We start from the raw sequence: 24499 nt of genomic DNA on the forward strand, positions 1-24499 counted from the left end.
GTGCCATGCTCCATGCCAGAGCTGCCACAACTCAGCGGCTGGTTAAGGGTGATGGAGAGAATGCGGCAATCCATTGGCTGCAGGCTTAGTATATTTCAGTCGGTGTAGTCCAATGGCAAGCGAGAGAGAGAGAGAGAGACCTGGTTTCTCTATCACTAATCTTGTCCGCGCAATACACTCGGTCTGCGAGAGCAATTAGATTCAGCACCGTTTCCAGTGCCTCTGCAGTGACTCATTGAAACATCTTCTGTGCTGATAAAGCCGCATCTCTATTCTCCCATACCACACACACACACACACACTCAGTCTGTCTCAAAGACACATGCTGGACGTACAGTTAACTGTGTTCAGAGCGCAAAGACTGAGCGTCTTACTTTGGATTTGCAGAGCAGCGGGTTGGACGTGGACTTTATTGCGTTTTTCTTATGTGGTGTGTATTTCGCCTGAAGTCAGACGGTGGTGATACAGGCTGAGGTAAGTGCGCTGCCGGCGGGATGTCATGGCGAGCCTCACAGCTTTCCCGAGCGAGAAATAACAGTGTAGATTTATAGAGAAGGGGAGAAGGTCTGTGCGTTTCCATGGGCTGACCCCCTCCTCTGCTGTCTCGCAACATAGCACAGTCCAAAGGGGATTCTTCCAGACACTGGTAACCTTAATAGAATCAGGCTTTTCCTTTTTACAGTTGGAAAAACTGTTAGGAGTCTGGCATGGCGATGTTTTCACCTGAAAACCCCGCAGCACGACAGGCTTGTTCTTGCGCACTTTCATTAGACTCCAGTTCACGTGAACGTGTTGATTAGAGAAACGATTTGCTGCAGTAAAGATGTCGGTTGATGCAGAAGATGATAAACATACATCTCAAATCCCGAACTGCACTTTTTGTTTATTTGTGTATTTCTGTGTAGACACGCAGACTTGGAATCGTGTCTTAAACCAAACTCTGCGCCCGTTGAACAGCTCGGTTACCTTTATTGCGACAGCGCCGACACGATAGGCGGATGTATTCCACCAGCTTAAAAACGTTTTTCCCTCTAGGTGGCAAAACGTTTCAACACGCCACACACTCGCGTTTTTCCACAACTCTTGTGTGTATGGGATGCAACAAAGACGGGCATCTTCCAGCAGGACTTCTCTGCGTGCGTCTCTATCGAAGCATCCACAAGATGGTGGTGTGGATATCTGTACGTGGATTTTGAGAAAAAGGGAGGAAAAAAACAGGAAAAAAGGCGGTTAGAGTGGAAGGTTGAGTGGGGTTTGTCTCTTGCGTGGATATTTACAGCTTCATCGCTGCTAATGCTGTGGTTTCAATGGATCTGTGGCATTCACACTGGCTCCGTAACAGCAGCAGATTGCAGTTCCACACAGGCTGCTGGTTTAAAAACGGATGACCTTGTATGTGTTGTCATTCATGAACGCACAATGGAGTGGTGAACTTGGTGCAAAAGGGACCATAAAAACATAGACACACCCAGAAAATAGATGTGATGTGTGAACATCAGGTGAAACATATGTTTTGCATTTGAAAGCCGCTGCAGGAGTATTATTGATTATTATTGATAATCATATGATTCTCTAAAGAAATACATTCTTCAAACACCAAGACTTGAGTTTAGCAAAGCTTTGATTCATTCTGATGTGTGTGTGTGTGTGTGTGTGTGTGTGTGTGTGTGTGTGTGGGGGGGGGGGGTAACTCTCTCTCATGTTCAAAGAAGGGTGCTTGAAAGCATCATCTCTCTTAGAGAATGTTTTTACTGTTGCATGTTGATGGCATGAGCTACGCGCTTGGGCCTACCTTAACTTTTAGTTCATTGTGTCACTGGTGTCCACAGGGGCCAATGCAAAGGGCCGGCTCCTCTGTGATGGTAGAATAAGCAAACAGAGATGGACCCGACTCATGCTTAGCCAGTGGTTGTTCTGCCACCATGTTACCACACATGTGAGGGTGTGGAGTGTGAGTTTACCCCACAATGGCTTCTGTGGGTAGTTCATGTTTTGTCAAGTCAAGTCAAGTCAAGTTTATTTATAGAGCACATTTAAAAACAACCAAGGCTGACCAAAGTGCTGTACAGTAAATACAGATAAAAATACAATAGAACACAATTTCGTAAAACACCTCGCTGATCAAATAAAAAATAAATAAACAAATAAATTAAACCTTTCTAAAAGCCAATGAAAAGAGGTGAGTTTTAAGAGCAGTTTTAAAAGTTTCTAGGCTTTTGGAGAATCTGACGTGAGGAGGTAAACTGTTCCACAGTCTGGGTGCAGCCACAGCAAACGCCCTCTCTCCCTTTGTCTTTAATTTATACCTGGGAACATCTAAAAGCATCAGATCGGCTGACCTCAAAGATCTCCTGGGGCGATAAGTACTAAGGAGTTCTGACAGGTAAGAAGGTGCAGTGCCATTTAAAACCTTAAAAGCCAGCAGTAAGATTTTAAAATCAATCCTAAAAGCAACTGGGAGCCAGTGGAGAGAGCAAAGAACCGGAGTGATGTGGTCTCTTTTTTTTGAACCGGTCAACAGGCGAGCGGCAGCGTTCTGCACCAGTTGAAGGCGATGTAGACAGGAACGATCTAGGCCAGCATAGAGGGAATTACAGTAGTCCAGCCGTGAAGTAATAAAAGCATGGACCACTTTGGCTAAAATCCGTAAATGACACCTGATGGGATGAGCCTGGCAAACACAAAGTGTCAGTGCATTTTCACATGCTGCTCAAAGCAGGTGGTCTTCTCCCTGACATTTGCAGGTTATGTTTACTTTAGATTGGTTACATAATTGGGGTACTTTCTCACATTGCTGCTAAACTGGAACAGGAATTACTTGGCACATGGGGTGTGTGTTTTTAGTAGAGTACTGTATGGAAACGTTTAGGTCTATGGCAACCTGCTAGCAACATGGTTGCTAGTAAGTATGAATACTTTCTTGTAAACATCTTGACCCCTTTATGCACATTTTCTATCAATGTGTCCATAAATTGGCAGAATTAGAGGGAGTTACCCACAGTTAATGTAAAAAATCAGACATCAGGCCCTTAAGTGGCTTGGCTGTGAAGAAAGTCCCAGCATTGTTATGCTACCATTACAAGACTTCTTGCAAAGTGCAGCCTCCTTGCTATTTATACCATTGCACCCCGTTGCAAGGGCCTGCCTTTATCAGGAAGAAGAAATTAAAAGTTAATGTTGTCGATTACAAGCTGATAAAAAATCAGATTGGGTTCTTTTTCCCTGAGAAATGTTTCTTTACAAAATTAAAATGATTAGTCTGCTTTCTCTAGGATACGGTGGCCGCGCATCGAGATCCCACACACTTCAAAAATCACCCTGTGATGATTAAACCAATCTTCAGACAAGTTATGAAAAACGAGATGATGAAGTTATTTGACTCGCCAAGGGATCAGAGTTAGCCTCCGGGTGCTTCTAGTGCTAAGCAGTCATATTGATGCAAAGAGCTCACAGTCAATAGTTATTGATCAGCACAAACATTTTATGTCATTTATATGAAATGCTATGAAATCTCTGAACTATATCGAAATGACTTTTGAGATGAAGAGCACAGGTGTAAACGTCATCGTCCTGGTAAAGGATACTTCAGGAAAACACATATTTAAGAAGCTAACAACTTGAGTCACTCATCATGTTTGTGTAACATAAGAAGGAGAAAATAGAGACATTCTTCACATCACAGCATATCTGAGTTTCTTTCTCTGGTTTAAAACCAATGTTAGTAGGCGAGATGGAAAATGCAAAACAGACATGCTATCTATCTATCTATCTATCTATCTATCTATCTATCTATCTATCCATCTATCCATCTATCCATCCATCCATCCATCTGGCCTTAGCACATCAGAGTGATTGCTGGAATTTCCCAAGTTTCATAGCATGTGTTTTAGGAGCGTTGGCCTCTTTCACACTTTCCCTGTTGCTGCTTAAGACACTTTTACAGTGAAGAGGGATTTAAGATCATTTATCCTTCAAATATTTCAGATTATTCAGATTTATTGGATGCCTTCATTAAAAAGCTTAGAATTTTCTTTAAAAATGTATTTTTCTCTTTTTTCTGCATGTGATATGCTCGTTTATTGTCTTGTTCTTTCATGCAACATCTACTAGTTATCTTCTGTCTAAGATGAGGCAGCTAGCTGTGGGTAGCATTTTCATTCATTGTTCCTTCACTTATTACCAACCAAAGCAGCCTCAAACCCCGATGCTCCCTCCACTTTCCTTTAAATTTGTGGTGATATTTTGTTGTTGGTGTGCAGTTTGATGTTGGCAGCACAGATTTCTTTGGTGGCGCTGCTCTAAAGTCAGCTGATCCAAGTAGCTTCTGGAGAAATGACACGTTTACTTTTTCCAGCCTGTAATCCATTACTGATTACTCACTATGTTCAAGAAAGACAGTGGTTGTTTCGGTAAAGTGGAGATTCTGAAAAAAACAAGTGTGTTATTAGCTTTGTCAGATTGTGTGCTTTGTTGTTATGACTTAGATGAATCTCAGAACAGTTTTATTAATAATCAATGCAGAAATCCTGACAACTCTAAAAGATTTACTTTTTCTTGCAACTGTATGTTGCAGTTCTATTGTTTTATGTCTGTTCAACTTCCTGTGATAGCCACAGGAGTAGAGAGTGCCTGACTGGATCATTTTATGATGATTGAAATGCAAATGACAGACTGCGGCTTCATTGATATTCATAAGACGTATCTCATATAATCATTACGAGTCAGAACAATGTTCACAATCTCCTGTGTGCTTCTGTCAAGGAGACCTATGGATGCATACTCTGTATTCAGCTCGAGCCATCTGAAGGACTTTTTTGAAAAACACAAACACACCCTATCCCCCAAACACACATCATAAAATGCCCCATTACTGCAAGTAATATAAACTCTGTCAATTTATCACACACACACGCGCACACACACAAGGGAAAAAAAGAAAAACAAGCATATACCCTCAGTTAAGAATGAGTAACAATTTCATTTCATTTGCTGCATTCATGCTTTTACTGTTTGGTGACTCCTGTGCTGCCATGCGAGGCAGCGTGAACATAATAGGAGCCAGTGATGTACAGCCTGCGGTTGTAGTCAAACACCAAACAACTGCTCACTAAAATCAATACATCTTCTGTTAAATATATGTTGAATATATGCAGTTATATAATGTTACAGTGAATAAAAGCCCTTGCCCATTTTCAAAGGCATATAGCTTATTTCACATCATTTTCATTAATAAGACTTTTAAATGAGTCGAAACTTGCTTTTTCCTTATTATTTATATGCAAACATGTATAATGTTTTTATTTATGGGTTCCCTGTGTTAAGTAACCCGTAGTGGCTTGAAAAGCCAAAATTGTATTAATTCATCCATCAGTAGTTTTCTGCATGCGCTGATGAAGACATAACACTATGGCTCTTTTGTGGTGGAGGTTTTATTGCCCTTGGGAACTTGTAGAGCAATGTAGTGGAAGACCATGGTGGTCTGGTAAATCCTCTGAGGGAGGAAGAAAGTACAGGTGTAGGAGCCATAGAGCCAAGAGGCCGTCCTGCCTGACACCAGTCCTGACTCTTATAAGCACCTGAAACAAGTGAATGCTCAGCATTACCAGGTACACTACCAGTCAAAGTTTGGACACACCTTCTCATTTAATGTTTTTTTCATTATTTTTACTATTTTCTACGTTGTAGATACAAACTGAACACATCAAATTCACAAAGAAAGATATATGGAGTTATGTAGCAAAGAAAAAAATTGAGGAATAACTTTAAATATGTTTTATATTTAGATTCCTGACAGTAGCCGCCCTCTGCTGTGTCGACAGCTGCAAACCCTCGGCCTTCTCTCAGTGAGCTTCATGATGTCATCACCTGACATGGTTTCACCTCACAGGTGAGCCTGTCAGGGTTCATTGGTGGAGTTTCTTGCCTTCTTAATGACGTTGGCACCATCAGTTGTGTTGTGCAGCAGTCAGGTTGGTGCACAGCTGACAGCCCTATTTGACAACTGTTAGAATTCATATTATGACAAGAACCAATCGGAGTAGAGAGAAACAACAGCCCATCATTACTTTAAGAACTGAAGCTCAGTCAGTCCGGAAAATTGCTAAAACTTTGAATGTGTCCCCGAGTGCAGTCGCAGAAACCATCAAGACCACGATGAAACTGTCTGACATGAGGACCAAGAGCCACCTCTGCTGCTGAGGATAAATTCATTAATGCGGTAAATCTCCGTTAACGAGTTACCACGGATCGTTAAAGAGCTAACGGTGCTAACGCGTTGACACCGTGCAGCCCACACGGGCTGATCCGTGGTAACTCGTTAACAGGATTTACTTTAATGCAGTTATGGTGTTAACGTCATTTTAACTAGATCCATGCTGACAGCACTAATTATTATTAAAAATCATTACTTAAACATAATTTTGTGAATGCTTTGTAAAGTTGCTCTCAAAAACCTAAAAGAAAACTCGGTGCCAAATGAAGAAAATTTCAAGAAAGATGGATGTTCCAGTACTTTTTTGTTGAGTTCAATAGAAGTGTGAGATGACTTATATGGATTGAGGAATTTGGATATTGACGCTGCAGTTGAAGTAAGTTACCTGACAGCTGACGAGCTGCATGCTGCTGATATTCCAGGTCTTGCTTGTTAAAGCAAGTTCAGGTCAGGGCTTCCAGATGCCCACCTGGAAGCTGTACTCAGAGTTTCATCTGTAACATCCATCAGAGTAAATATGGCTCAGCTGTGTGAACAGAAGTGCTGCCAAGTGGCTGGCAAGAAAGAAAGCACAAATGGACTCAGAGGTGATTAGTTTATTGAGCGCAGTATTACAATATATGCTTTAAAAGGGAAAAAAGCACTAACTGTTAAAAATACATATACAAACAGTGTTGGAATACATGTACCGCCGTTACGTATTTAGAATACAAAATATGAGTAACTGTATTCCGTTACAGTTTAAAAAGGTGGTATTCAGAATACAGTTACTTTGTTGAAATAAATGGATTACACTGCGGTACTTTCCTGTTTCATGTTGTCGCGGGTGAGGACTGTTTGGGTTTTGTTTGACAGCTACGTTCTGTTGTTCCAGGCGGCAGCGTTACGGTTGCCATGGTTACAGGGCTACGCTCTCTCTCTCTCTCTGCGACTGTGTGTTTCCTGGGTGAGAGAGCGCCTTTTCGTTGTTGTTGTTGTGCTAAGCTAACAGGCAGAATGCTACAAGCATAGCTCTAAAGAATGTAGCATCATGGGCAGTGTAGTCCGTGCTGCAGGGAGAATGGACTGCCATACACGTTATGTGTCTGTGAGCGCGAGGAGGGAGAAAAAGGGGAGTGGAAAGGTACGAGTTGTCGTCGAGCAAAAACGGGAGCTGGAAGCATGTAAATATAATAATAACCACTGCAGCCAAGAAGAGAGCCTGACGAGCCCAGCTGTAAGTAAGCTATTAAGACTCGACTGTACACCGTGTTCGTGTTTTCCTCCGAAACAATAAGTTCCGTTGGAGCAGCCTTTCAACGCCTCTCTCTGTCTCTCGCAAGAAAAATTGACCCACACAAGAAAGTAAAGCTATTTTTCGGCTACGAGCCGACAGGGACCCCGCCGTATTAGTCAGAGGTCCCTTTACTACAGTTCGGAGTCGCGGACCTTCAGTAACACTAATAAATCACACAGCAATAGTACATTCACGTTGTTGTAAAAAGCATGATAATATATTAAGTAATCCAAAGTATTCAGAATACGTTACTGTCATTGAGTAACATAACGGAATACGTTACAGAATACATTTTGGGGCATGTATTCTGTAACGGAATACATTTTAAAAGTAACCTTCCCAACACTGTATACAAATGTATATTTGTGTGTTTTTTTTTAGACATATCACTGTAAAAAAAACAAAAAGTGCTGTTTTTACAGGAAAACGCTGGCAGCTGGGGTTACCAGGGACTTCCTGTAAAAAATACAGCAGCAGTAGATAGCTTTACACAGAAGATATGTAAACTGGAGTGGTAAAGGAATCAAATATTTAGAGCATATACTAGAAGAAACAGAATTTATTTCATTTGACGGACTAGTTACACAATATGGGATCAACAAGAAAAGACTTTTAGAATATCAACAAATTAAATCCATAGTAAGAAAGAAATTTAAACCGGGTCAAGTTGAACTACAAACACCACCAAGTGCGACACATTTCCTTACTCTTAAAACCCCCAAATTACTATCCAAAATATACAGAATGCTTTCTAAAACAGATGAATCAATATCACTTCCTATTGCAAAATGGGAAGCGGATTTATCAGTTAACTTAGACCTAAACTTCTGGTCTCAGATTTGCTTAAAAACCTTTAATCTAATTAGAAATCCCAGTCTTCAATTAATTCAATACAAAATATTACATAGAGTGCACTATACAGGTCATCGGATGTTCAAGATGGGCTTTACGTCTACCAACAACTGCTCACACTGCCAAACCAATTCACCGGACAATTATATCCACGCTCTTTGGTTCTGTCCACCAGTTCAGAAGTTTTGGCGCGAGATATGTGAAGACTTATCGAAGTGTCTGAAATGTAACATTCCAACTTCCCCCTTAGTGTGTTTGTTGGGCAGCTTAGATAATGTCACTTCAGAAAAGAATATAGCCCATATGGTTTTCACTGCCCTATGCATAGCCAAGAAAACAGTCCTCATGAACTGGAAAAATAAAAATAATCTTAATTCTAACCAATATAGAAATTATCTATTAGATTACATTAGTCTTGATACAGCCTCTGCCACCACATCAGATCAATTGCTCTGGGCCCCTTTTATCAGCTCCATCACCTAGTGGGGGTGGGGGGTCATAGTTTGGTCCCGCCTTCACTGTTGTGATTGGTGTGGGGGTAGGGACAGGCTCAGGGCGTCGGGGGGGGGGGTCCCCAGGAGCATCTTCCTTGGAGGACTCAACCCGGGGTAGCGGTCATGGCCCTTTAAGGGCTCTGTTGGCTCTCAGGTGACTGTTTCCTCGTGGCTGCGTGCAGCGGGGCTAGGGGAGGGTCTGTGCTGACGGACGTGGGTTACTGACCTGGTAGCCTGGCTGCCCCTGGGTGGGTCCGGGATGGGCGTGAGGTTCTGGGGGCGCGCCGTCTCTGGGCTGGGGCCCTGGCTGGGTCTTGGGGGCTTGGGTCCTGGTTGGTGTGTTGCCGGGGTTGTGGGCGGGTGGGTGCATGGGGCCCAGCCCTGGAGCAGGGTGCCGCCAGTGCATTGAGCCACCTGGGGGGCTCTTCAACTGGTGGGGGAGATTGTCACATCTTGCAGGAACTTTCCTCTCTTCAGGAACTCTCTGCAGGAGGGGGAGATACAGGAGAGGTGGAGGAAGATCTCAGCCTGGGCGTCTATTGTCTCATGTAGTCTGGAAGATGAGTGGATGGTGGGGTGGGGACAGTTTTCTCTGTGGTCGGGTTGGGTGGACTGTCCCGGGCTCTGTGGGGCCGGGCAGCGCTGCTGTACTGGGCCCCGGTCCGGATGGGCCTGGGCCCCCTTTCCCTGGTGGGTTGAGTATGGGGGTGCCTACTGGGGTCAGCGGGGGAGCTGGCCCCAGGGAGGGGTCACTTGCCCCTCCCTTCCTTCCCTCCCCATCTCCAGCTGCCTCCCCCTTCCCGCTTCACCACAACCACCCACACATGCAGGGCCTTGGAGTAGGGGTATGTCACCAGGGTGCAGAGGAGGCTACCCCCCCTCTGTCCCCTTCTGGCTGCCTCTGCCTCAATTTTATCCCACAACTTAGACATTCACATTACTCACACTCTCATTACACATACATATAGGATCTTGGGGGTGGGCACGCTACACGGACTCCAAAAGACCATCAGGGTGTACACCCCACCCCTGGCGTCGTTGCCCACCTCTCAATTTTAAATACACGTAGACATTGAGGGCTAGCAGGAGGGGCTATGCGCTTACCTGCTGCTCTCTGGCAGGTAGCTCCAAGCCCTCCTGGGTTTTAAATGCACCTTAGAACACACATGCATCAACACTACAATGAGCGGGCGGAGGGAGGTTTGGAGTCTTCTTTCACCCCCGTTCTCTGCTTGGAGCGGGGGGGCTAGGAGGAGGAGTTGGCCGTCCGACTGGGGTCTGGAGTGTGGGGCCTCCCTGCTGCTGCGGAGTCGGGGCGGTCTGCCTCTCCCCACCGCAGGGAAAAGGGTAACACCACCTGGGTCTGGGTGCCGTTCCCCCCTCCAGGGGCAAGGGTACCTAGACCCGGTTTGTAGAGTACGCTTGGGGAGTGTGATCGTGTGTACAACGTCTCTTTATGTCTGTCTCCACATTGGTTGAGTGTGGAGTGAGTGCATATGAGAGCATGAGGGTGGGAATGGATGTTTGTATCTGTGTGTGCCTGTATGTCTGTGTCTATATGTCAGGTTGGGTATCAGACGCCACCTCTCTGGGGACATCTCAGGCCCTCCAAGGTTTGGAGGCCTATCTCCCCCCCCCCCCCCCCCCCCCCGCCCAACACCACCACTACCACCACCACTACTTCCCCTGCCAGTGGCGGACTCCCTCAGACATCGGTGCGTTGGTGGTTCTTTGTGTCCGGGATGGGCGTCCGGGTACACACTGGCTCACTGCTTGGTGGCTGCTTATCGGGGCCTGGAGCCTGGGGCTCGCTAGGGCCACTTCGGGGGTGGGGTACTCTGGGCCTCTCGGTCTGGGGCTCGGTCACTCAGGCACAGCTGGCTGCCGGCAGAGCTCACGGGCACGTCGCTGCAACCCCCCCTGGCTTCTGCTCCACGAAGGCCCCACACTCTGTTGCCCCTCTGTTGGTCTTCCTTGGTCTCTTGTGTTCTGGGGGCCTCTGGATGTCTGGAGTTTTGATCTCCTCCATACCTGCTTCATGCCCTGGAGGACGAGGCTGTGGCCCCCCCACACCCTCTAGCAGATCATTACATGAAGGAACCTTTTAAAAAAGTTTCTGATTCAATCTATTTTTGTCTCTGAAAAAATGTCTCTAAAAATTGTGATGCAAATTGTTGTTGTTTATTTCATGGAATTGATTTCGTAGAGTTCCTGTGATTGTTATGTATATTTTTATCTTGTTTGCATTTTATGTGCACCTGTGGGAATGACCCACTTTTACATGGATAAGGTGACATCCAGTCACCTTATCCTATAATGGTTCGGTCCAGAACCTATTTCAACAATCATCACACTTTTGCATTTTTAAAAAAAAGGTTATAGGTAGTCAGATGTCAGCCAAGTCTTGGTCTGGCCCTGAATCTTGGCCAGGCTTGGACCCAGATTCAGACTGTTATTTTATAAAAACAGTCTGAATCCGGGTCCAAACCCAGCCAAGACTCAGAGCCAGACCTGGATTCCAGAGTCTCAATTACAATTGTTATAGATTCCTCAGATTCTCAGGTCTGAGAAATAAGAAAGACATATTTGCTCACCTTTTGAAGAACCTCCAGAGTGGAAGCCAGCTCAGATAATGGATGTTAAAGTTGTAGTATTTATTAATGAAATTCATTTTGAAATATAAATATAATTTTTATTTAAATGAAATGATTAAATAATATATTAATGTTTAAATAAATACAGTGATTAAAAAATGAATTTGATGCACATGGCTCTTCTGGTCCTCCACAGCTATCATGTGTCTGGTGTAAACGTGTATTCAGGTGTTTTATTTGTTAGGCCAGCGGCCGCGAGAGTCGAGGCTCGGGTGTGAAATTGATGGTTTTCAGGGTTTTTGTCGTTAACTCGGTTTCCCTTGTTTTTTTTTTCAAATGTTGTGGTTGTGTGTCTTATTTTGAAAGAAATAGTTACGTGTTACCATAGAGAGCATTAAGGGGCAGAGAGGAGGATGTTACTTTCGATGTTGTTGGTGCAAGTTACACAATTACACAGTGAATTGATGTTTAGTATTATATTTACAAAATAGCAGTTTTTGTCTTGGCTGCATCCTTTTATTTTGTTGTATTTATCCGCGACTCCTTAAAGGCCGGTCCGTGAAAATGTTGTCTGATATTAAACCGGTCTGGAGCAAAAAAGGTTGGGGACCGCTGAGTCAGGCCATTTCAAGATTTAAAAGGTAGCATTAAAGAAATATGAGCTCAAAGCATTAAAATGTTGAGGCACTGGTTGTGTTAGTTCAGTGAATGGAAGTTATTTGTAAGGGAAACTATTTCTACTTGCTGCCAACACAAATGTGTATACTTGTGTCTCTTTTCACAAACTAAATGTGAATCTGATCATGGAAACTAATGATCCTCGATACATATGGAGCACAGCAGCAGACACCCAGTGCATTGCAGGCAACTATAGTCACATGTTACACAGTGTTACAGGCATATACAGTGTTCCTGAAACATGAAAACTATAAAATTCTTTATCATTTTTTGTGATGACTTTAACTAATTACACTTGCTGCACTGCAGTGTCGCTGATCAGGGACATACTCTCTTTTCACTACATCCACACTCATTGTAGGGCTGATTGACTTTGTGATGTTAATGTTTCGGAAATCCACTCAGTTAGTGTTAGGGTGTCTGTACAGCCATTTGCCTTTGTCTCAACTATGTAGTCAACATTTTCTTCCCCTCTGTTCTGTTTTACTAATCATTGTTGTAAAGCTGTTGGAATCGGACAGATCGGCACTTTGACTCTCTTACTAAGATCATCTATTCATGCAGTTTTGTTTTTTTCATTTTGAGAAAGGACTCAGTGCTGGTCAGCATGAGATTGAATCACTGATTTGGCTGCTTTCAGTGGCACTTAATGGGAGGATAATTAATCAACACATTTGGATTGGAGCTGATTTTCCTTAACCAATAAAATATGAAAACTATATAGTTTAAAATGAAGAAGGTGCTATAACAGGACCTTGAATTAATATCAGTGAGATGCTTCAGAGCCTACAGGATAGATTTATAATTCCAGGAACTTTCCAGAACTCCCTCACCAAAGAAAATGTGCTGTTATTGACTCATTTCCACCAGTCTCAATCCTCCACAGTCCTCTGCTCGCTCTTTTCTTTTGTTCTGGAGCCAACAAAGTATTCTCATTTTTAGCTATTGGGCAGCAAGCAGTGAAAATGAAGACGTTTTCAGAATAACTGCAGGACACCGATGCCTTCGGTCACTTTAACAAAACAAAAACCAATGTGATGATGATGATGATGATGATAACAATAATAATAAAGTATAGTTAACACATGTTTTATTCAAATTAATGTAAACACAATCAGCAGAGAGTTACGAGTGTCGCAGAGGTCAGATCAAACTTTGACTTCATTCCTGGCCACCAACACAAAACAGCAAAACAGGATGTAGGATGGAATATGGAAAACAGGAAGAGTTGTTTAGACTCGTATACACTTTATAGTATATTTATTTACACTATTTGCTGCTACTTTCACTCAAAATGTGGTTAGGTACATGCAGCCAAACTGGTTGTTTAATATAAGACGAATCGTGGTTCTGCTTGTTAAAAAGCAACATTTTGAAACCATTAATGTTTCAATCTATGATGCAAAACGACACATAGAAACATTACAGTTGGGGGTGAGGTCAAGGTAAGTTTAAAGAAAACCTAAACCAAACAATATATTCTGAGAGCACAGAAAATCATTTCAAATAAAAGTCTGAACACTTTTTAAATTAAAGTCAAAATTTTGTCCTTCGTCCTAACCAACAAAACCATTTAGGAGATAACCAAGGTTAAGTTCACCCTCTCAAGAACATACGTGTGCATACACATCATATATCCAAGTAATTTTTCCCTAGTAATTTGCTGAATTAAAGATGATTAATCTGCTCAGACTCATCTGGTAAACTGCAATAACACTGTAAATATGTCGTAGTGGAAACACTCAACATGCTTTTTGTTGTTCTTTTAGGACTATCTATCTCGTCAAGCTGGACTTGAGATAACCAAAGTGTTCTTCAGAGTGCTTTCTTCTGGGAGTGACAGTTACCCAGCAGCCATCAACCTCCACAGAGTCTTGGGATGGGGAGCTCTGAGAAAGCTGCTTTGACTGGCCGGGGCTCATGTGCTCAACTTGCATCCTGAGGAGAAGCAGGCAGCTTCTTGGTGGGGTGCCCAGGACCCAAGCGTGGACCAAAACCACAACCTGCCAGGCTCGGGCTCAGCACAAAAGGAGCATGACAGCATCTGGAGGCCTTTCATGGATGTGTTACTGCATGGCTAAGGTCAGCGTTCTGTCGTGGATGGGGCTGGTGTTGATCTCGTCAGCTATCGTTCAAGCCCAGCAGCACCCTGTAGTCACCACCAATTATGGGAAGTTGCGGGGAGTGAAACTTACATTGCCCAATGAGATACTGGGACCAGTGGAGCAGTATTTGGGGATTCCATATGCAATGGCCCCAACGGGGGAGAGGAGGTTCCAACCACCAGAGCCCCCCATGTCGTGGCCCGGTATCAGGAATGCTACTCAGTTTCCTTCAGTTTGTCCTCAGTTCTTAGAGGACCGCTTTTTACTCAATGATATGCTCCCCGTGTGGTTCACGGCTAACTTGGATACAGTGGTTACCTACGTGCAGGAGCAGAGCGAGGACTGCCTTTATCTGAACATCTATGTCCCCACAGAGGACGGTAGGAAAACCCCGTTTTTCTGCTCGTTGTCATGTGTCTGTGTTTTTACAGCTTATATTTCACTTTATTTGAGCTTTAGTATTCCTCTGGCAGACTTACATTCATCTCCCAACACCTGCTCAGTCTCACATCAATCTGCCACTTCCATTTTGTAATGATTCTGCAGTTTTGTATTGTGTTATGACTAAAGCACAGCTCTTTCCTTGACAGACTGCTTTCACCGTTCCCTGAAAGACATTTACTAAGTGAATTATTCATCCACTAATAGAAGACATGAGCTTGGATTAGATGTAGACAGGTCTGCATCACCTACAGGTGCTGCGCCGGGGCAATGACCCAATCCTCTTTTCAAATATACATTGTTAAAGCGCCACATTTCCTTCAAAGTTCCATGAATCCACAGGGTAGTAATGTTAAATAATTTACATAACAATATTTTTAAAAAGAATCACAATTGTTATTTTCTAGTTAACTACATCTACAAAACATTTAATTGTTTTTTGTGCTGATATAACAAAAACATGGTATATACAGGAATTATAATTCTGCAAGTCAGTTGCTAATAAAAGCACATTTTAAAACCTCTTTAAAGCAGAGTGAGTAGCACAATGGTGATTATGACATGATTTAATGACGTGAGAGATAAAAAGTCGCTACCTGTTAATTTTAGCTAATAACACTGATTTTTAACCATCGAATCCATTTATTGATCTTTTTTGGCTAACCCAGTTTCATATGTTATCATTCATATTTCATTTCAAGAAAAGATGTGATGATAAATACATCCTGTTCAGTATTACAGAGCATTAATTTTTTTGAATCAACCTTATACTGAATTGATCCATAAATCCACAGAGTCACGTGTGACATTCAGGTGACTCCTTACTGGAACTTACTTAAACCGTCCATGGAACAGGAATCGAGCTACCGATGGAGAACTGGGAGAAAAAACAGAAGCACAAGGTTATGGGACAAATAACTCAGCAATAAGCACTAATGAGCGAGCCAAATTAGCACCATGGTGGATTCATAAATGCACAGTCATTATGAGAGGATGCAGGTGCAAGAGTGCGAGCCTGGGAAGGGCAGTTCCACCTGTGGGCAGAACACAGCCCCCCTCTCCACCTGAGAGAGCAGAGAGAGAAAGCACAGGTAGAAACCTCAAACCTGTCAAACACTGACAGTTTGCTTAAGGTCGATAAAAACTTTAGAATGGTCTTTATTGAGATATGATACTTCTGCAGTTTCATTATTGGGTGAAAGTCATGTAAAGATAGAGGAGGATAGTTGTTGTCTGAGTTTATGACCAAAATATAATGAATCTCTCACATGTATGTGTGAACTCTGTAACAGAGGTGTGGTCAGCAGCTTGGTGAGGATCACCTGCACAAGCTGTCAACAGATTCTTCTGACCAGTTACCCACGACTGTTGCTTACATACTTTAAGTGATGCTTGCACATTTGTATGCCTGTGATTAGCTAATCAACACCTGTCTTTTGGTGGTCCTGGTCAGGTTGTCTGATTTTCTTTTCCAGATTCTAATTGCCGATTACCTTTTACCTATTCATTTATTACTTACCGTATTTCCCGGACTACAAAGCGCACCTGAATATTAGCCGCACAAGCTAAAATCAGGGGAAAATCCTGTTTTGTACATACATTAGCCGCACCTGACCAAAAGCCGCAGGTGTTTCAATGTTGACTCATCATATGTGAGAGAATATGCACAAAGGGAATTGTCAGGAAAGAGATGGCTGTTTGGAGACACACCCCTTTTATTAATATTTTGAAAAACAAGTTATGGGTACATATTTGCACATGTAGTACATAACAGTAGCCTACAGCACACCAGAAAAATAGATTGGCCTACCTTTTAGGCTCAGGTGCAGCGACACGGCTTTAACAAGAAGAAAAGTCAGTCATTCACCATCTTCCTGCCACTAAACCCACCAAAGTCCTCTCCTCCAGTGTCGGACACGAACAGGCTCAGGATGGCTTCGTCATCCACTCTCCGCTTCTTTTCTTCGTTGTCACTTTCAAAACCAAAGAAATCCTCGTTGTCAGTGTCAGAGTCGAACACCCTCAGAAGGGCCGTGGCGGTGTCCTCCTCTCCATCATGCAGCAGTCCAGCCCTTCGAAATCCGTTGGTGATCGTGGATGTTTTCAAACTTTTCCACGCTGTCAGAATCCACCGGTGGAGTTGAGCATAACTTGCTTTTCGCAAGTTTATCGCCGCTCGTCATCCACGACTCCCGCTGAACGCGTAGCGCTACTTTGAAGTTTGTTTTTCGCGCTACTTCGTACGGCACTACGTTGCCTGGCGGACGGACATGTGACCAACATACCACTCTTGAACCCCGATCCTTCCGCCAGGCAACGTAGTGCCGTACAACAGCGGAACAAACAAAACAAATCCTCTTACGATATGACAAAAATCATGGACAATCCATAGAAAAGCCGCACCTGACTAAAAGCCGCAGGGTTCAAAGCTTGTGCAAAAAGTAGCAGCTTATAGCCCGACAATTACGGTACTTGATTTCTTTGCAAATTTGATTTCTAGGGCTCAGCCAGTGAGGTCTCCTGACAGTCAGCACACAGTGGTTGAAATAACCACACGTTTCCTTTCTTCTTTCTTTTTTCTTTTCCAAAGAAAGAGGAAATGCAAAAATTCTTGTCAAATGGCTTAGAGTCCACGTTGCTGTGTTAACCAAGAGCACTGTTTGATTAAATATTTTTTAAAAAGCATGAGGTTTGAGTGGAAGACTTCTACGTTAGCTGATTTTCCACACGCTCTTGTTTGAAGAAGTACTTGTGATTTGGAGTAGGTGTGCTAATGGTACCAGCCGAGCACTTCAACAATTCAGGCTCTGCAGCATCGTCTGTGGACGGGATTCTAAAAGCACAGTGTGTAACTCGGAGTCAATGAAGATCAGGGGCTGTAGATCTGTTGTAGACTCTGAAAGGACAGTGAAACACATCAAGTTGTGTGTCTGGCTCATATCTTTGACAGTTCCATGCTAAATTTAGTCTGAGCCCTTGAGTACGCTGTAGATTAAAAAGTGCTGAAGAGAGGGATAATCTCACAATCCTACTTTGGTGCACAGTTGGGAGCTAATCTCAAATTATTAAGGACTATTAAGCACTTCCATGCAAAACACACACACACACACACACACACACACACACACACACACACAGACAGACACACACACACACACACACACACACACACACAGACATATAAAGATATGGATTAGTATAGACTAATATATACATACCATATGTATATAATAGTCTGATACTATGTGATAAACTGTTTGAGTGTTCTTGGCAAATGAGACTGTTTTACTGCATAAAATAGTCCTGATCACATCTGGTTTGTGCAGTTCATCACAGCCGGGCGGACGAGGGGAACTCAGAGTGTCGGACTCCAGATTGTCAGTCTGGTGATTCAAACAGGATCTCCTGCACATAGTCCTCATTTACAAACACATTACAGCTTACAGGTGGATTTACCTGTTTCAGGGCAGCTGGGCAACAGTGAGAAACCACTTATGGCTTGAGAGATAGAGAGTGAAGCTGGATAGCACATCCTTGGTTTGTTAACATAAAACTCAATGTTGCAGCCAGAGACGCTACAAAAGTGGACACCCCCCCCCCCCCACACACACACACAGACTGATTTTTAGTTTTGTTCTCATTATTTTCATCTGAGTTATCAGTTCTGTCACCAGTTACCTAACTTAAACCAATGTAAGTCAGTTAGCCGCAACCAACTAACCAATGACGTTATGTTGTGTGCTGGCACAAGATGGCCCTAAACATGCTCTGATAACTTTAAGGACTTATTTCTTAATCCCACCTTCACAAGTCTATGTCAGTTTTTAAGAGTCGGGCTCCATAGTGTAGTGTCTCATGTCCACTTTAGAGTTCCCAGTTCTCAGACTGGTGATGGTCTGTGTAGGATACAGAGCATTACAGCGATTGCACTGTCACCATTTTAGGCTCATTTTCCCTCCCGAAGGACAAAAAGGCAAGTTTTAAATGCGTGATAAGCCTGTGTTTAAATTGAATTCTCTGTGCAGCATCATTTAATGTTTGGTAAAGTTACCGTACTATAACTAACTGGCTTTTGCTGCATAGTCAGACTGTTAGCAGATAAAATATTTGTACTGGACTTTTTGGAGTAAAGACTCGCTATCCTTGCTACCGTCCCCTGAGTGCCGGAAAGAATGTTATAATAAGTCACATAAATCCCACTGTTTTGTTGAAGTTAAATGCAGTGTAGTCTTCTTACAGCAGGTAAACTCCATGTAGATAATGACTATATAATGACTTATACATACATATGTATGATTTAAAATATTTACATAGAAATTATGCAAAATTCATGTAGAAACTAAAGTAGACTTTTTCCTCTGTTATACTCAGCTTGGACAGCTGAGACAGTTTCCGTGTTCTTATAAACATGTATGTCTGTGATGCCCACCTGTCCAGTAACTCTTAGCTGTATTCTTTTTATTGTCGTTGTGAATGAATATTGGTGTCCTGACTTGAGTGTTGAGTGACATCGATGACCTTTTTCACTCCTCTTTCAAACTATCTGTCTTCTCTGTTTAAAATGTGGACATTTTCAGAGTGACCTTTTAGTGCCCAACTCCAGTCCTCGAGGGCCGGTGTCCTGCAGGTTTTAGATGTGTCCTTGATCCAGCACAGCTGATTTAAATGGCTAAATTACCTCCTCAACATGTCTTGTAGTTCTCCAGAGGCCTGGTAATGAACTAATCATGTGATTCAGGTGTGTTGACCCAGGGTGAGATCTAAAACCTGCAGGACACCGGCCTAGAGTTGGACACCCCTGCTTTAGATGCAGCTTTACAACTGAGTCTTGTCCAATCAAGGTGGCTCTTCTGTAAAAATAGGGGAAGGTAGGAGTGGTTTGAGCTCCTGCAGAGTGCGGTTGATCTTATTCTAGAGTGCTTCTATAGTGAGATGGACTTGTGTTTTCACTCAGACGTTGGTTTTGTACTCTATAAAAATTAGCTCAGCTCTATGTGTGCTGATTGTGGATCCAAAGAGGAACCACAAACCACAGAGACTTACAGAGTTTGAATGTACCTACATGAACGGCTGCAGAGTTGCACGTGTTGTTAACCGTCCTATTCTCCTCAAATATTACCAACCCATTTCACCCTGAGGGATATTTGCCTCCAGACAATGGTAAACATACAACTGTTGACCAAGTGTTTGTGTCAGGCACTTTGTTTATTTTTGGACTACATAAATAGCCCCATTGATAATGAAACTCTAGCGCCACCATCAGGCCAAACGTTTAATTTAGAATAAATGTATCTTGAAAAGTTTGCATTCAAATCTTTTCATAATAACTGACAGCATTAATGACCACAAGTGGATGAACCCTATTGGTTTTTGGTGACGGCATGCCCTTTTCTCTAGCGCCCCCATCAGGTCAAACTTGCCTATGTAAATTGCATATTCCAGGCAAAGCTGGACTGTGCATCACATGCTGCCCACGTTCTGATGCCATATTTGGCAGGTTTGCTCGGCATACGAAATGGACAGCAGCCACGAAACCAAGGATTTGTCCACAGTCATGGGGGTCTGAATTGTACCGCAGGGGTAAACACTGTACCCACTTGTGCCACAAGTTTGTCACGTTCTTGTCGGACCTGCCTTGTTTCCTCGTCATCAAAGCGTATAACCTGGGACAAAACTTGGAAGGTCTTGAGAGACATGGTGGCTGGAAATATTGCCCTTCTAGTCTCCAAAGGCTTATGTTGCTTCACCTTTTGACTTGTAAACTCCTTCCAAAATGAGCCAGCCAATGTAAGCTTCAGTTACATCCAAGTATTTCCAGCTGTCCCCATAAAGCATCTCTAAGTTTGTCATTCAAAGTACATCGATGGTGTCAAGGAGAGCTAAAGTGATGACTTGATGTCCTCAACATGGCTGATTGGTGGGGTCTGGAACCATTCTCATAATATTAGCCTCACTCAGTTTATCCTGTTTTTGGAGTTGGGAAAGGGACCACATCATTGGAGGGGACTGTTTCTGCTGGTGGCTGAGAGACAACAGGAGGGTCAACACTCTCGTTCTCATCAGATGAGAATTCCTCAAAATCAGTGTCCTCCTCAACATGATCCTCTGACACAGTCTCCTCCAGGTCTCTTTCACTGTCAGAGTTGTGCCAAAACCTCATTGGCAGTAAAGCTTTTCCCAGAGGACATTTTTTTAGAGAGCATACGGACTGCAGAGTACACAGTGCACCGAGAGTAATCATTTAGATAGAAGGCTGTCATGGAAGCTTCGTCTGCCACACTTTGAACTGTGTATTTACCTTTTTTTTAATAAATGTAAGGTATAGTTATATAACTGTGTTAGAGGAACAAAATTTCTTTTGTATTGATTTCTATGCATTTCGACACTTGAAGAACATGAGTTACATTTATGCAAATGAGACTCTAATTCTATGTTAAATCATTGGATTTGTAGATTTATTTTTGATGACCGGTGAAGTTCGGCCCATTTTTATTTCTGAGAAGCTCTTCTCTAAGATCCTCTTTTTATACTCATGTACACCCACAACTGTTTCCAGCTGTTTTGTTTTAGTAGGACTGACTGTCCCAGCATTTTGTTGCATCCAGCCATCAGATTCAGAATGATGTATTATTTCTCTTAAAGTTTTCTGACTTTAAACATTTGATATATTTAAACTAAGAAACATATTGTCTTCTGTCAGTAGGATATGGGTTTATGAAAGTTCAAACTGCAGGATTATTGTTTTATTTTACATATCAAAACTTTTTTCAGAACCAGTTTATATTTATCCAAGTTTTTATAAAATTGTCACTCTCTTTGTGTTTATACACGGCCAATACATTTAATAATTAGTAATTCATTTTAACCTCTGGCTGTCTCCCATGTGTTTCTTTTGTCCCATCTCCTTTTAGTCACTTCCCTTCCCCTTACAGATAATCAGAATCAGAATCAGAATCAGAATACTTTATTGATCCCTGGGGGAAATTATTTTTTGTTACAGTGCTCCATTTTAAACCAACATTAAGACAAGACAGACAATACGCTAACTAAGAATAGTACAATATATACATATATATACATACATACATACATAAGTCACTTATAAATAAATAGTTGGAAAAGAAACATGTGTAGTTGTAGCAGCAAACAGTGTGTTAAGTGGATGCGTTGTACAGGGAGCCACAGGCAGGAATGATTTCCTGTGTCGTTCAGTGGTGCATCATGGGTAATCTCAGTCTCTCACTGAACGAGCTCCTGTGACTGACCAACATGTCATGGAGTGGGTGGGAGGTGTTATCCAACATTGTCTTTATCTTGGACAGCATCCGCCTCTCCGACACCACCTTGAGGGAGTCCAGCTCCATCCCCACAACATTGCTGGCCTTACGGATCAGTTTATTAAGTCTGTTGGCATCTGCGACCCTCAGCCTGCTCCCCCAGCATGCAACAGCATAGAGGATCGCACTGGCCACCACAGACTCATAGAAAATCCTCAGCATTTTCTGGCAGATGTTGAAGGACCTCAGTCGCCTCAAAAAATAGAGACGACTCTGGCCCTTCCTGTAAAGTGCTGTGGTGTTTTTAGCCCAGTCCAGTTTATTGTCAATGTGTACTCCAAGGTATTTATAGTCCTCCACAATGTCAACACTGACCCCCTGGATTGAAACAGGGGTCAAGTGTTTCCTGGTCTTCCTGAAGTCCACGATCAGTTCCTTGGTCTTTGCCACGTTGAGCTGCAGATGATTCTGCTCACACCACGTGACAAAGGAGTCGATCACAGCCCGGTACTCTGTCTCATCATCCCTGCTGATGCATCCAACCACCGCAGAGTCATCAGAAAACTTCTGAAGATGGCAGGTCTCTGTGCAGTGGCTGAAGTCTGTGGTGTAGAGGGTGAAGAGGAAGGGGGAGAGGACAGTCCCCTGTGGTGCCCCTGTGTTGCTAATCACCTTGTCAGACACACACTGTGGGAGACGTACATATTGTGGTCTTCCTGTCAGGTAATCAACAATCCAGGACACCAGAGAAGCATCCACCTGCATCGCTGCTAACTTATCACCCAGGAGGGTCGGCCTGATGGTGTTGAAAGCACTGGAAAAGTCAAAAAACATGACCCTCACAGTGCTCGCCGGCTGGTCCAGATGGGTGTAGACACGATTGAGCAGGTAGATGATGGCGTCCTCTGTTCCGAGACGAGGCTGATAAGCGAACTGAAGGGGATCCAGATGTGGTCTTACTATGGGTCGCAGCTGGTCCAGGATGAGCCTTTCCAGGGTCTTCATGATGTGGGATAAACCAGCAGATGACTGTGTTTTGCAAATAAAGCAATATTATTGATATCTCTTATCCCAGAGACACATTTGGTGCAGATCTGTAATGTCAGTAACAGAGCTTTGTTTGTCTTCCACAGTGGGAGTGTTTTTTTTTAAATAGAAGATTTCCTCTTCAATATGCTGTACAAATGCTTTAAATAATAATAATAATAAATTTTATTTATGAGCGCCTTTCAAGTCACCCAAGGACACTTTACAATAAGAAGACACCTAGTAAAACAATGGCAAGATAAGAACAATAAAACAAAAGCACAAGATAAAATTGACAAACAGTGGATTCACAGTGAGTATGCAGATTTGAACAGATGGGTTTTGAGTTGGGATTTAAACTGGGGGAGAGAACCAGTGTTTCTTATTTCAGGGGGCAGAGAATTCCACAGCCTGGGAGCAGAGCAGCTGAAAGCTCTGCTTCCCATGGTGGTGAGGCGGAAGGAAGGTACAGCAAGCTGGATAGAAGAAGAAGAACGAAGTGAGCGGGCAGAACAGGTGGTGGTTAACAGGTCAGAAAGGTAAGGAGGAGCGAGGTTATGAAGGGCCTGGAAGGTGAGTAGAAGAAGTTTGAATATTATCTGGATTTTCACTGTGAGCCAGTGAAGTTCCTGAAGAACAGGTGATGTGCTGGTAGGAGGGGTTCTGGTGATAATGCGAGCAGCAGAGTTCTGAACCAGTTGAAGCTGATGGAGGGATTTTTGGGGGAGACCATGCAGAAGAGAGTTGCAGTAGTCAATACGGGAGGTAACAAGACTGTGGACAAGAATGGACGTAGACTGGGTGGAAAGAGAAGGAAGCAATCTGTTAATATTGCATAGATGGAAGTAGGTAGAACGGGTGAGATTATTGATGTGAGATTTATAGGAAAGTGAACTGTCTAGGATGACACCAAGGCTCTTAACCTGAGGAGAAGGGAAAACTGTGGAGTTATCGATGGTGAGTGAGAAATGGTTCGCCTTCAAAAGGTTGGATTTGGTGCCAATAAGGAGAATCTCAGGTGGGTTCCAAAGTTACAAAAGGCCTTAGTTCAGTTGGGCTAAATCGAGTCACTCTGTTCACGTTGGTTCTTTCACTTTCCTTTTTTTAAATGCTCTTCATCAGGATACATACATGACAAAGGCCTCGACTCAGTGATTCAGAATAGTGTTACTGAAAACAGATAACAGTCCTGCAGGTGACAGACAGAATTGTACCTATATTTTTATTACAATGAAATGAAACCTCTAAATATAAAGTGTCATGAGAAGACTGCTGGGACTTTTCTCCAAAGCTCTCTGAGGTCTTTTCAGTTTGTGGTGAATCAAAAATGCTGCAGCAAAGACAACAAATAGAAGCCGTGGTGATGTCTCATCTTTCCTTCCATGTTTGAAGCAATAACCAGGCCAGAAGAGTAATAATAGTAATAATAATAATAATTGGAATAATAATAATAACTCCACTATTCATTCACTCTCACATTCACACACTGGTGGAGGCAGCTACAGTTGTAGCCACAGCTGCCCTGGGGCAGACTGACAGAAGCGA

At 43.0% G+C, this 24499-nt stretch overlaps 1 protein-coding gene across 1 annotated transcript in view; it reads left to right on the forward strand.

The window, feature by feature from the left end:
- The first annotated feature begins 446 nt into the window (after positions 1–446).
- nlgn4xa (neuroligin 4 X-linked a) overlaps positions 447–24499 on the forward strand; it is a 112077-nt gene continuing 88024 nt past the window's right edge. Inside the window, exons 1-2 of the mRNA XM_085447586.1 lie at positions 447–474; positions 13875–14590. Of these exons, the coding sequence (XP_085303712.1) occupies positions 14026–14590 (565 nt within the window). The 5' untranslated portion in view covers positions 447–474; positions 13875–14025. The remainder of the gene's footprint in view (positions 475–13874; positions 14591–24499) is intronic.

This window comes from Copadichromis virginalis, linkage group LG23 (assembly GCF_057382275.1).
Source record: "Copadichromis virginalis isolate Kocher_CV1m ecotype Utaka linkage group LG23, C_Virginalis_male_GT1.1, whole genome shotgun sequence".
In the NCBI taxonomy this organism is placed as follows: domain Eukaryota; kingdom Metazoa; phylum Chordata; class Actinopteri; order Cichliformes; family Cichlidae; genus Copadichromis; species Copadichromis virginalis.